Below are 14,773 nucleotides of genomic sequence, written 5' to 3'. Positions count from 1 at the left end.
AACTATGAAAATGGCGATACGTCCGTTACCGTCGCAATCGTGGGCGCAACTGGTCACACGAATGTGTGGGAGACTACACGAATGATCCAGGTTCGCGCGCTTTGATGTCCATTAAAAAACCGACACAGCTTCGAAAACCGCGAATGCAGCGAAAACTTTGCATAATCATTTGCAAATGTCGTCCTACACTTGCGGGTTTGCGTATTCGTGCGAATGTGAGTGACCGATATTAGGCTCGCGCTCTTCGTAACTTTTTTTTAAATATGTTACTGTGGAGACATGAGTTTACAGCCTACATAATGTCAAACCATTACCGTAACCAAACAACCAAGTTTAAATCCCACTAAAATGTATTTATTGAAAACACTTGAAGCAACCTATTTTCTATTCTTTAGCACCCACAACGATAAGTAAACGGGCGCATATAACGCGAATAAAACACCAAATGGGAGTGTCAAGACTAAAAGAATAAAAAACAAACTATAGTCAAACTATAAAATTTATTCAAACAAAAATATATCACATTTTAAAAGACACGATTTTTAATATGGAGTTTATTAGAAGTATTTATATTAATTTACATACAATGGCGTCACATCGAATTAATAGAAATTTTACAATTACAAATACAGAAAAAAGACCTTTTCAGAATACAGTGTAGTGTATTACGTACGTAATCAAATATTCCATAGATAGATGTTTGATAAAAACCTTTGGCAGGTACCAGTTTTAAAAAAGAGAATGTAGTATTATTTGTCTCAGCTTACAATGAAATTTATTACTTTTTAATGCACAATGTTGATGTACTGTTTATATTGATTGTAGTTTTTTTTTACTTTTCTCATGACCTAAATTCCTACTAAATAAAACAAAAATAATAAAAATTTAAAATGGTGCTCAATGTTTTTCTAACAATAATCGCAAGCGAAATTTCACTTTCACATCTAATTTACTAAATAACCGTTTTTAAGACTCCATTACACATTCATATTTTGTTTTCATATACATTTTATATTGTTTATACAAAAAATAAAAATATGTATATAGTTCTTTAAACATCAATCAATTTACCTTCATTCCTTAAACACGAAATGCGAAGGTATTTAAAAAATCGGAGAGAAATTAGTAACCGAAGCAATGAGATTAAATTGTCTTTTTTAGATTGTCTATGACGTGATATACTATTTGCTTTCTACTTCCTTGCCTTGCAGTGTTTTTGGCGCTATTTATTGTTTGAAATTCGAAATCCATATCCATACTTTGTTTTCCTTATAAAATGATGACACTAAGATTGGACAGTCAGCAATGTGTTGGCGTATTGAAATTCTGGACTGTTTTCGTACTCAGACATGTCGAGGGCCACTTCGCAGCTTTCTCGGACGACACGACGTGGATCATTCAAGTACCTAGAACACAGATAGATAGAACACAGATAGAAGTCAAACATATACTTAATCATTTTTACTGGTGGTAGAACCTCTTGTGAGTCCGCGTGGGTGGGTGGGTACCACCACCTTGCCTAATTCTGCCGTGAAGCAGTAATGCGTTTCGGTTTGAAAGGTGGGGCAGCCGTTATAACTGTAGTTGAGACCTTCGAACTTATATCTCAAGGTGGGTGGCGCATTTACGTTGTGGATGTTTATGAGCTCCAGTAACCACTTAACACCAGGTGGGCTGTGAGCTAGTCCACTCATCTAAGCAATAAAAAAAATAAAAAATACGCCAGTGTGACGTATTGGCGGGAACGCGTGGATCGAAGTTGCGCGAATTGTTTTATTTCGTTAATTTAGTGTTTCCTCGGTTTTAACACATTGACTGCTATATAATCAGTGCCCTATGTGGAAAACTGAAGTAATTATGTCAATTTCTCTCTTCTAAAGCGCCGGAATATCTAGTAGATTCTGGGAAAGACGCAACCGAAGATACTCAAAATTAATCTCTTTCTAAGACACCTAAAAAACTAAAACATACATTAAAAACAAAAAACGGGCAAAATTAGGCAATCCAGACGCTTAGGACTTGATTACTGGTAGTGAGTCCGCACGGCTAGATACCACCGCCCGGCCTATTTCTGCCGTGAAGCAGTAATGCGTTTCGGTTTGAAGGGTGGGGCAGCCGTTGCAACTATACTGAGACCTTAGATCTTATACCTAAAGGTGGGTGGCGCATTTACGTTGTAGATGTCTATGGGCTCCAGTAACCACTTAACACCATGGACTATGAGCTCGTACACCCATCTAAGCAATAAAAAAAAATGTAACAGAAATCGACATAATTAGGGCATTATCGACGTAAGCCACCGGTGACCTACATACAGTTAATATGTTAAATGTGTAATAAAAGTAGTTTATTGACTGTTTAGCATCTGTGAAAGTGCACAAGTGCGGAAAATGACAAAGCTACTAGGCATGGCTTCTTAAGGTTCTTTTAAAAAGTCCATAGCAATCTCTGTGAACAGCCACCATTTTGCTAAGACTTTATATGATCCCAACCTCATTGATTCTTTGATTGACTTTTTTTATATAATATTTTTTGGTGATTTCAATTGATTGCAGTAACAAATAAATAAACTTCATCTCATTTCGCTCCATATATATTTTTTATAGGTATGTGCATTGTTTACTATTGCAGGTAGCCAATTGCCATACTTAAATAAAGAAGAAAAAAAGTTGCCAGTAAGTCAAAAAAAAATTTTCAGTATTCCTCAAAAATCATCAACTTACACAAAACTATACACCTAACTTTTCCTCATGACTCACACTATTAATTGGTAAAAATTAAATAAAAATATTTTCTATAGTTTTTGAGTTCATCATGTTAAGATAGATAAGTGTAGTGGGAGAATTTGTTTTATAGTCTGTAGGGAGTATTGGTGATAACAGTTACCATTGAACCAAGAAACCTGTGCTACTGCTCTGAGAATTTCTAACTCAGTCCATTATGCAGTTCATTATCCATCATCTTTATTGGATGATTGGATAGCTATTATTCTAATACTATTGGGACTTTGATCTTAAGTCATTCTTTCATATTGTGTGGGGCAAATATTTTGGGCCCTGTAAGGGGTTGAACATACAGCCCACCTGATAGTGAATAGTTACCGTTAGTCATAGACGTCAGAGATGCTGCCCAGCATCAGAGCCCAGGTGCTGCCTACTGCAAATGCCCAAATGGGCATTGCACCATCCTGCCCATGTTCATGTAAATATGTAATATTAAGTTTTTTTTCCGATTATGTTCTAAATGGTGGTTTTAAAGACCACTCTGATATTAGGTCAGAGTTTTGTGTTGGTCAGTATTGTTCTTATTCTCCTTTCCACAAAAAGGATTACTGAGTGTGAGTTGTATAAAATGGATACACAAGTGAACTGACATATTACCCAACATGTGTGCTCATGTTTGTTCATTTAGTAAATAAAATAATAAAACATAATATACCTCTTTAATATTTCGATGCATTCATCAGTTGCGATAGAACCCAATGCTTCAGCGGCCTCGTGTCTCACCATTTCATGTTCGTTTGTATCTTCCAGCGTTGTTTTCAAAAAAGGAACACTCCTTTCGTCTTGCATTTGACCGAAAACAAATGCCACTTCGTGTCTGAACAGTGCACTGTTTGCTTTTAGACCTGAAATTGTATAATAAACAAAATTAGTAACAGGTGTTTTCTTTTTATTCGAGATTTCCATTTTTCACTAGTGGACTTTTTCAGGCAAGGCAATATTTATTGTTAAGCCAATCACTGATTCCCGTAGACATCACGATGCCAATGAAGGTAAAATTCTTTGTCGTATTGAAATATTGGCTTTCCTTACTAAGCAGAACCTAAGTATGGATCTCACTAAGTCAGGAATCCCTCAGCTGCATCTACTATGTGGTCGACCGGAGATGAATAGTCATATTCAGGAAATATATAAACAAAAAACTTTCCAATCGATGAATGATTCCTCACATTCTATATTAAGCTATACTAATTCGTTTCTAAGGTATGTATGACAAGTAAGAGAGAAATCAAAGGTAATGTAGAAAACCCTGACCAAAGTTTTGAAAGAGTAAAAAACTCTGACTTTGTAGAAAAAGACCATAAACAAATTAGCAATTATCAATTATGGAGACACAATAAAGTTTATTGATCTGTAGCAGTTTTTTACTCCACCAACATTTCTTTATCCTTCCACTGATTCCTACCCGTGAAATAAAGATAGTAAGTATAGGCATCAGCTAGATAGCTCTGGCTGAACCAGTGAACCAAACAAAAAACAGTCTTCGTCTAGTGAGACAGGGGCATGAAATGATAATCTTTTTAATCCAAATAATTACAATTATACAAACCTTCACCCAAGGCATTGATACTTTCAGTCGTTCCTAAATTACGCAAACTAAACATTGCCCTGTATCGTATAAACAATGGTTTTGTCTCATCAAGGTATACATCTTTAAGTGCCTCTAAATTATTTTCAATGCTGGGCGGAGCAGGATCCACTGAAGTGTATAAACTTTTAGACAAATTGTCATTTTCTTTACTGTCATTAGCGACCCAGTTTAACCTTTGTAATGCAATCTGGCATGTCTCTGCTACTTCTATTGCTGAATCATGCTGATACTTTTCGAGCAGCTCTCGGAGATTAGGGTCTCCTATTGCCCCAAGGGCTTCTCCTGAAATTATTATAAACATACAATTCACAAAACAGTTTGATTTTGAAGATCTTATATTTTTTCCTACCTCTTCTAGAAACCTCGAGGGGTTATTCTAGATTCACCGAATTAGTAGGTGAGCTCACAGAGCTGAAACCTGACGAAATGGCCAACACTAACCCTAGCAAGAGCAATGCTTTGCAGAATCTACCGAAAGGATCTATTGATCGGAAACGCGACCCACTAACAAGATCCGGCGACAAACTTAGTGGGCTGTGTCTGTGGGTTCATTTACTCGCAGAGCCCTTCGTCACAAGCAACGTGTTCGACGAGTACTATGACCAGACCTTCTATTAATGTTGATGTAATATTCTACATTTGGTGGACTAACGCTACCATTTAACAGTTGGTGGACTATTGTCGTACCAATTCCTTCACTTGGTATTAAACTGGCATTTAAATTAGTACGATCACATAATTTTTAATATCGTAATATGTACGAACTAATCAATCAAAAGTACTTATGTCAAGTGATTCAACAGCTTAACCATTGATATCACGTAGTCTTTATCGCGTACGTGCAGTTTATAAAAGATAAAACCTTACCGGCTTCATGGCGAACTATTGGATCATGGTTTGGGTCCTCTAACACGCTCCTCAATATAGGAATGGCTCTTCTGTCTTGCATTTGACCCAAACAGTAAGCAAGCTCATGCTTTAACAAAACGGACTCGTCTTTAAAGCATTCGCTAATACACTGTATGGCAGTTTCGCCACCGATGTTTCTTAATGTGAACAGGGCTCGAAAACGCTCTTTCATTGGCCTGGAGGGATCATTTAGAACATTCCCGATGTTTTTCACTGCGTTCTCACTCACGTTTGCCATTTGATTTTATTATATTTGAATGTTTTAATGAGTTATTACGTTATGAATTATAAAGAAAATGCGATATGTTTCTAAAAAACCATACAACAACTCAAACACATGTGTTGATGACGAATGACATTGACTTAGACGTGACAGTTCATAAAGGTGACAGCTGACGTTTAACTATGTTTAGAAATTGGTACTGAAAAGAATTTAACACAAATTAAATCATACTAAACTAATTTGTTAAACGTTACATTCATTATTTATGCAATATAAATAATCACTATTATACAGATATTCCTAAATTTGGTACACTCTCTCAATATGGTACACTCCCTCAATATGGTACAATAGTTAAATGGACTAAAATGGCAATTTGCCATGAAGAGATTTTACTAAACTTATAATATGTAAATTAAGTTAAATTCTTATTTGTATGAAACATTATTTGAATGAGAAACGCTTTTCAAGTTCCCTTTGAAAAAGAGCATGTCAGAGATAGGATGCGTCAATTCTCCCTAACTTTTGTTGAAACTTGTTGACTACATCGAGTCTATAAGCAGTAGACCGAATTTTACGATACCAACCACATGCATGAAAATAAACAATTTGATACTGTAATTGTAACTGTTTTTAGCTCATTTAATCACCAACAATAGTGATGAAAATCAAATATTTATTTAAAATCTCTAAATCCATATCTGTTTCAATTATGGAACTAAAAAAAATCACGAAACTACGATTTGTTTCAATTTCTGATGACTCTCTCGTGAACACCAAATTTAATCTTTGTCAAAGTTTTGTATCGTTAAAGCAGAATTATTATTGTTGACCGGCAACAAAATTTATATTTCAATTAATACTTTTTGTTGGAAACTGTTTGATTTCGGCATCCTACGATTCCGGTCCTGTAGCAGTACTACGAGACGACTACAGTAATTTTTTCCCTATCTATGCTGATAGCCTTGAGAGGCTATTTCAGCTTTACCCTAACGTGTAGGTAAGTTCACGGTGCTCAAACCGGGAGTGTTGCCAACACTGGCTCTAGCAAGAGCAGCAGAGAGCACACCACGGGATCGGAAACCACCGAGTATGCGTATCGAAACTTTAACCAGGCAATAGTTGGTACCACCAGTACGATTTCATAACTATATTCCAAACTATTACGTGCATATTTTTATCCAAGCATGCGACTTGTCCTTTATAACTTTGAATACTCCATGATCCATATCGGACAACGAACGTGCAATTGCTAATTTGATTGCTCGGACCTTTTATTATGATCGTGTCCCGTGTAGGGTTGTAGGTCATTTTATTTTTTTACATATTTGCCAACTTAACCCAGCTTAATCAAGTTTCACGTTTAGTCTTTTTAGGTAAAATTTAGAAAGTTCCGAGTCACGACACTTATACAATTTGAAAAAAAAAACACGCGGCTTTCAAACAAAAGCTATGAAAAATTACGTGAATAAAAATTAAACGGTATCCGAAATGCTTATGTACTCTTGGTGCCGCAGTATTTTAGCATTGAATGTTTTGGAGTTTGACCTTTAAAACCTTTATCACATTTTGTATCGTAATCTTCGTTTAAGTTTCAAATTAAAATGATGATTAAAAGTTCTTCTTTTTATTTTCACTTTCGTCATGATTGGTCCTTAAGGGGAACTGTGGATTTCTGTACACTTCAAACTCTTCGACTAGTATATTAATAGATGTTAATAGATATTTCTATCCGTCTCGGTCAAGTCCTAGAGTTCGTCTACTCGTAAGGGTGAAGCTACAAAGATCTCCAAGTCACCAGTAAAAACAAAAAGACGCTTTCATTTCTTGTACGCTGCCCTTTACTTTATAGTCAACAGCCCTAAACAGAAGGCACGTTGACCTGTCATTTTTTTGTGAGCTTGTCTGAGCCTGAAGGACAATTTATAATTAATTAAAGTAGTACATTTTTTCCTCTTACCTATTCCTCGTAATTTAACGTAAACATTATATTCGCACGTGGAGAGCTACTGTTTAGGCAAAACATTTAAGATACGTTTGAAGACATTTTTGATCGATCAAATGTAACAAGAACAAAAAAACTGTTGATAAAATATTTTGGCTGTTATTGTTGTAAAATGTTTTAAAAATCTACTAATGGTGCGTCGTGTGGGATCTAGTGCCAAAGAGGCTATTGCATGCATAGGTTGGGTAAGCAATAGCCCGCGTCGGTTGGGATTATCTTCCATATTATATCTGTTGTGAATATGAAGCAAACATGCATACTGGTCTCTAAGGTAGAATAGCCGCTATTGTAATACTGTTTAGGCTCTGATCTCATTGTCCATAATTTTACATAGATTTTTTTTAAAACTTTTCGATCATGGATTTTGATTTTACGACCCGTTCCGTTTTCTATGATTTATCGATTGTTAATTTATAAGTATTTGTTTAGCTAAAACCGCTTTTGAGATTTTAATCTTGCGGTTTTAACTGTTTTTTATTATATTTCCGACGTTTCGGATACTTTACAGTTTTCATGGCCATAGGCAATGATTTTGTTTGTTTTTATTAATACTTTTAGGCTCTTCAAGCACCGGTCACCGTCCTATCGTCAATTACGATGAAGAGTTCCACGTACGAATTAGCCCGTAGAGCCAACCCAGTGAGTTTCTCGCCTCGAAGATCGAGATTCCGATCCGGTGGTAGATTCAGCGAAGCACTGCTCTTGCTGGGGCCAGTGCCAGCCAATTCCCGTTGAGCCCGTGAACGCAACCCAACATTCCGTGAGTAAATGCCCCTAAGACAATCAAAAATTTGGTAAGAAATAAAAAAGAATTTGATAATTTAAAAGTAGTGATTTAAACAAAAATATATTTTATAATACCAGTTAGATTTTTAGGTTATGTGTTTCGAAACTGGTCAAAAGAATGCAAAACGACATACGAATTTAGCGTTTCGTCTCATTATAAACGATTGTTATTCAAACAACGTTGCGTCAACGCCAACGGCATCTGATTATGTGGGTGTGGTATTGAAATGCTTCATTAAAGCAGAATACGTCGTACGTAAATCATTGACAAAATTGAAAAGACTATACATTTTTTTTTATATTTACATCTACGGAATGGCGTTTATTTTAATGTTTTGTCCGATTTTTCTTGAATTTATTCATTCATCGAATTTTAAATATGGATTAGAGAATTCTGGATTGACTTTTGAAAAATAACATTTTAGCTCATTATGAATTTGGCTTGGATCTAAGAGCAAATTTTTTATTTTTGTAGTTAGTCAAATGTGAATGTTACTGCTAAAGAAATTACAGTGCGCAATCGTTTACTCCATGTTCATTTTAAAGCTTTATATATCCAATACCAATCGTCAATCTTGATTGTATCTAACTTCAATTGGATCAACAGCAAATATGTTATCTGATTAGTGAAGGTTCTAATTAGAGTTCTATTTAGAGTGAATTGTTTGAGATGATCCCAACATTTCATTTTTACCATCGCACTGTCCGCCAACGGAGCAGAGTTCATCAATACTACCTAGAACCTCTTCGCTGATCCACAGTGCGTTTCCACAGACCTTTTCTGCCAATTACAAAATGACAAAATGACGGAAAATCGCCTTAGATGGTATGGCCATATCATGACGGGACGAAGATCATGTGGTGAAGGTCGCATTGGGCTTTCCAGAACAAAAGAAAGGTAGAGACCGCCCGCCATCGACCTGGTGGTCAAACATCGAAAGAGACCCTAAGAAAGCCCAATATCCAAAACCGACAACCCAGGACAGATCAGCCTGGCGCCTTAGAGGGAGGAGACCTGACCCCAGATAACGGGAACAGGGACGGATACAAGCAAACAAGTAACTCTTCATTAATTTTGATATCTTGTAACACGTTCATGTCTTCCTACAAGTCCTCCTACAGTCTAAAAACAATATAATTACATTTACATGTGTTGAAAACTTAACTTTCAAATTGAGTCTCCTGCTTTGCATATAAACGAATAAACAAGTCTTGTTTATATTAAAATGAGTTAAGAAGTCTGCGCGAATAAAAACCCTTTTGTGCCGAAAAGGGATTCATTCGCCCATTCAGAACCTCCGAAGTTCTTGTAAGTTGATAAAAGAAAGTGGTATAAGTAAACCTTATTTTCAAAGGGGAAAGTTTTTCGCTTTATGATGAATAGTCAGCTGAGGTTATTGACGCCGCGGCACTGGCACGAAGGCTTTTAAGGGACTACAGACGTTCAGAGTGCACATCAGTATTCTCACACTATAGTTGTGGTATTCAGCTGCGTGTACAGAGTTAATACGCTGTGATCTCTATAAAGCTTTTTTTTTTGAAGTGAAACTTCCTTATCGGCGTTGGAAAAAAATTTACCGTCACATTTTTCGGTTACGCGTCACATTTTTCCGTTACGCGCCATCTGTTTTGTATTCATGTCTATGATAATAAAATCCTTTTGTTTAAACTTTATCTAATTTAACTTTTTTGTATTCATGTCTATGATAATAAAATCCTTTTGTTTAAACTTTATCTAATTTAACTTTATTTAACCAATTTCTAGAAAGTTGCATGTAGATCATTTTTCGAAAAATAAGGCCATAAATAAGTTTCACTTCTTACGTGTGTACACTAGTACACGCACACATTTTTATTTTTATGAATTAATCCGAATTCAAAAATATTCATTTCAACTCAAACGTCTTTAAATAGAAAGTCAAAATGAATAGTAAGTAACAATCTATTATTTTCGGTTTTCATAAATCATGGACATCTCTATAACTATTTTCACGGGCTTTCTTGTGATTATTATTTTGATTTTGTTATTCTTGACGTTTCGGATACTTATCATTTTTCGTGGTTACGAATTAAGCTTTAAAAATGCTTCAATTGTACCTTTCTATCTACATTTCAATTCGAATTCCAATTTTATTTTTGTAGAACTATCGTTTTTCATTAGTGCATATTAAAGAACCCGTCAACTGTTTACAATAATATTTTCAACGACTTTGTGCCCGCCATTTAATTTTTTTCTTAAAATTTACATTTATAGATTGACATTAACGTCAGCACAAACCAATCAGGTGCAAATTTTCTGATAAAACGTCGGATTGATTGTCTCTACTCTCATAAAAAAATCCACCACAGTTCTCATTTAAACGTATTCTTTCAACCCTTTTGAAAGATCAGAAATCTATACTAATATTATAAAGAGGAAAGATTTGTTTGTTTGTTTGTTTCGAATAGGCTCCGAAACTACTGGACCGATTTGAAAAATTCTTTTTCCATTAGAAGCCGACATTGTCCCTGATGAACATAGGCTACTTTTTTAAAAAAAAAATATTTTATTTTTTTGGTTTCATTGGTGTTTTAATGTTTCCGAAGCGAAGCGAGGGCGGGTCGCTAGTAGGTAATAATTTTGAAAGTTAAAAAGAGTTATACGTATCAGCTCTATAGGAATCTTCGATTATTTCGCATTCAGCACGTCACCGTAGCTACTGGTTCGCTGTTAGAATAGCACGAGGTGTGAACAATAGCTCATTAGCAGATAGTTATCATTCAACGATTAACCACCGGTGAGGATACACGAAGCATCACAAACAGGCGTTTATGGAAACTTGTGATTTACTGTGCATTGTCGACTCTGCCATAGCTAAGCTATATTTTATGCTATAAAAAAAACTGTGACTTGATTTATGTATGTTTACAATAACAAAAAGGTCATATTACATCCCTGAGAATTAAAATATGCATCTTCACAGTCTGCGCGCATTACAATAATAAAATATTATATTTTCGTATTTACGATTTCAATTTACATATTTTATAAGTATTTACGTATTTAATATATTATGATTCTTCCATTACCATAAGATTGAGCTATTGTCAATAACGAACGTAATATACCTACCAATAAAACATAATGCAAAGCCAAATTGATCACTAATGAGTTTAAGGTATGTGATGCGATGTGATGGTTTGTGTTCAAATTCCAAAGGCGGGTAGGTATCAATTGTTTTTTAAGGTTCTAATAGAAAAACGGACTTCACGAAACATGTGCTCACGAATGACTTTCCCAACGAAGGAATAATAAATAGTAAGTATCACCTAACAAAAATCAAAAACCCAAAATTTTTAATTTACGTAATTAGTAGTGGTGTTGCAAGCTCACGAAAAATCAGTATCATTCTGCCTATTTCTGCCGCGAAATATTCATGTTTCCGGTTGGAAGACTGGACCAACAATATTATTGAGACCTCGACCTCATGTCACAAGATGTGCAGCAGCTTTCATGTCATAACATCTCAGAGTTCGATGATCCATGAACCCCAGATAGTTTATACCCTATAGTTATATCTAATCAATAAAACAATAAAAACAGAAAAAAGTGAAAATATAGATAAGACAATAATAAAAATTAATTTCCATGAGAAAATTTATAAAGAATCCGAAACATCGACTTCAAATCTTTACTTGGCAAGAGTCTCTGTCATAGTTTTTTATACGTTTAATATTGCAATGGTACGTAAATACTCGTAGTAAAAACAATAAATTTATAAAATCCCAAAATTCCTCACATTTAAATGTTACATTTTATATTGTATCTGTGTTGGAATATTTTTTGCTACATTGAAACAATCTGACCTAGTTTCATCTCTTCACAGTTTCTTATGACTTTTTGGTTTATCACAATAATACAATATTGAAACAAAAAACAACTAATGACTTCAACAAATTAAAATGAGAATACAATGTAGACGAAGCTAATTAAATATGTATTATTATGTATAGCTCAATAACTGGAAATGGGACCACATGAGAAGCACCAAGTTTAATTAAAAAGATTATTTGAAATTGGCTCGCTGAAAAGAACCTGAGGTAACATTTAAAAATATAAAAGTCCAATTGGAACCTCCACGTTTTTTTAACTCGATTAAAAACTACACGAAACTAGATTATAATAAACACGGCAGTCGAGCGCTTATTGGGGGGGAAATCAAAGGTCACAATATTTCGTAAATGCTAAACATACACGCCTCTCAGCACAAGTGATAAAATGGAGCGCTACGCAAGCATCGGAGAGAGAAGACATTTCCGTGTGTCACCGGATTTCGTACAAATTACTACAACAATACTTTATTACACTACAATACTTTATAAATCGTCCTCTTTCAATCTTCGTCGTATATGTCACTCTACAATCATAGATATTTTCCCAGGCTCCAGATTTAGCAATGCCCATTACTTTTGAAATAGAGGAAGACAGCAAAGTAGATGGGAAGATGACATCAAAAAAGTGGCAGGAACGACTTGGATGAGAAAAACGCAGGATAGATTATTATGGAGAACCCTTGGGGAGGCCTATGCTGTACAGCAAGACGATCAAGAAACCGGTGTCGAATACTAAAACTAGATAATAAGTGTATTAAAAATGTAACTTAAATTAGATTGTTAATAAAGGCTTATATTGTATTATTACTTTTGAATATTACTCAGAATTCTGACAAGAGTTTTCCTCAAACGAGTATAATTATGTGAATATTATTTGTTATATGGCACTACCATACTCCTAGGTATCATAAAAGTGGACTAAAAAATTCACCGGAGATAAGAGAGCAGCAATCTCTAAGTACTATACCAACGTAATGTGATCGCAAACCGGCATTTACCGAAAATTACCACTATCCAGATTGTTCTGGCTGGAGCCACTCTTGAGTTAAGGTTAGAAAGATGGGATTTCCGTTACGCAATACAATTAAAACTTAGGCCCCATGTCTCAAGGGGGATGGCGGCATTTACGTTGTGACAACTTTAAAAAAGTCGTCGTGGCCTAAAGGGTAAGACGTCAGGTGCATTCGTATGGAGCAATACACCGGTGTTCGAATCCCGCAGGCGGGTTCCAAAAATACGTACTTCACAAATGTTCACGATTGACTTCCACGGTGAAGGAATAACATCGTATAATAAAAATCAAACCCGCATAATTATAATTTGCGTAATCACTGGTGGTAGGACCTCTTGTGAGTCCGCTCGGGTACCAACACCCCGCCTATTTCTGCCGTGAAGAGTACTGCGTTTCGGTTTGAAGGGTAAGGCAGCCGTTGTAACTATACTGAGATCTTAGAACTTATCTCAAGGTGGGTGGCGCATTTACGTTGTAAATGTCTATGGGCTCCAGTAACCACTTAACACCAGGTGGGCTGTGAGCTCGTCCACCCATCTAAGCAATAAAAAAAAAACAATGTGTTACAGCCGCAGCAGGCAGCTTCAATCAATTTTGGGTACACAAACCAAGTTGATGCATTCTCTTACGAAACAAGTACTAAAAGTTTAGTATTTCGATTGCTAGGTAAAAAAATACTGCGAAGAGATTGGTAATAGAAAACTTGCAGCAATAACTGAAGTAAATCAGTGTCTCATATCAATCAGTCTAATTAATAGCTGTAGAGAATTTTGTCTTTCAAATCCTCTGCCCTCAAAGTACATAATATAATTTGAGTGTGTGACATTAACATAATCATACAAATTACGCACGATAAAGCACCATGGCTTGTATGAAGCCCAAAGTTCAGGACAGAACTAATCAGTCCGTTGACCTTTTATACATACTTCATGTACTTGTTATAAACATCTTTGAATGTCAATACGGAGAGATATACTGCAACTAGTTATAATATTACGATAAGGTTAACGTTAACTTGCGTAACTATGTCGTCTTGATTGAATTTGAGACATTCAAATATATTATCTCATTTCGAATATAGTTAATAAACAAAATCTTCGTCTCTACGTCAGATTTGATCTGATGTGAAGATGAAGATTTTTTGTTTGTTTTGTCTCTCAATTGAAGATGTCTTGATACAGACTAGACAATAAGATGGATAAACATAAAAATGAACGTTTTTTTTTTATTGCTTAGATTGACGAACTAACAACCCACCTGGTGCTAAGTGGTTACTGGAGCCCATAGACATCTACGACGTAAAATGCGCCACCTACTTTGAGATATAAGGTCTAAGGTCTCAAGTATAGTTACAACGGCTGCCCTACCCTTCAAACCGAAACGCATTACTGCTTCACGGCACAAATAGGGAGGTGCTACCTCCAGTATTTTTTTATTTAATTATTCTTTATGCGTTCGCACATTGGTCTTCCGAGTAATTTGAAAGTTGCTACAGTTTTTTTAGTTGAAGAATGGGTTTTCCACAGCGCCATCAACTTACTAGAGGCGCGCGAGTAACTTCAACGAAAGGGTGTATTTTAAATATGTATTA

At 35.5% G+C, this 14,773-nt stretch overlaps 1 protein-coding gene and 1 long non-coding RNA gene across 4 annotated transcripts; one reads left to right on the top strand and one right to left on the bottom strand.

The window, feature by feature from the left end:
• Positions 1–481: 481 nt before the first annotated feature.
• On the bottom strand, positions 482–7,678 carry Dohh (deoxyhypusine hydroxylase/monooxygenase). Of its 2 annotated transcripts, XM_062673186.1 has the most exons (5): positions 7,467–7,678; positions 5,242–5,705; positions 4,333–4,656; positions 3,439–3,628; positions 482–1,406 (listed from the first exon to the last, which is right to left on the bottom strand). In XM_062673186.1, the coding sequence occupies exons 2-5, from the start codon at positions 5,519–5,521 to the stop codon at positions 1,286–1,288; spliced, it is 915 nt and encodes a 304-aa protein (XP_062529170.1). In that variant the 5' UTR covers positions 5,522–5,705; positions 7,467–7,678; the 3' UTR covers positions 482–1,285.
• Positions 7,558–12,977, top strand: LOC110385147 (uncharacterized). 2 transcript variants are annotated; one of them, XR_009975334.1, is made up of 4 exons: positions 7,558–7,782; positions 8,070–8,271; positions 9,072–12,377; positions 12,719–12,977. It is a non-coding gene; the product is annotated as an uncharacterized LOC110385147 (long non-coding RNA). The 2 variants fall into 2 exon arrangements; XR_005245677.2 differs by having other exon boundaries at positions 9,072–12,977.
• The last annotated feature ends 1,796 nt before the right edge of the window (positions 12,978–14,773 follow it).

Source organism: Bombyx mori, chromosome 17 (assembly GCF_030269925.1).
Source record: "Bombyx mori chromosome 17, ASM3026992v2".
NCBI lineage: Eukaryota > Metazoa > Arthropoda > Insecta > Lepidoptera > Bombycidae > Bombyx > Bombyx mori.
Note: the sequence above shows the minus strand (reverse complement) of the source record. Positions and strands in the feature narration are given on the sequence as shown.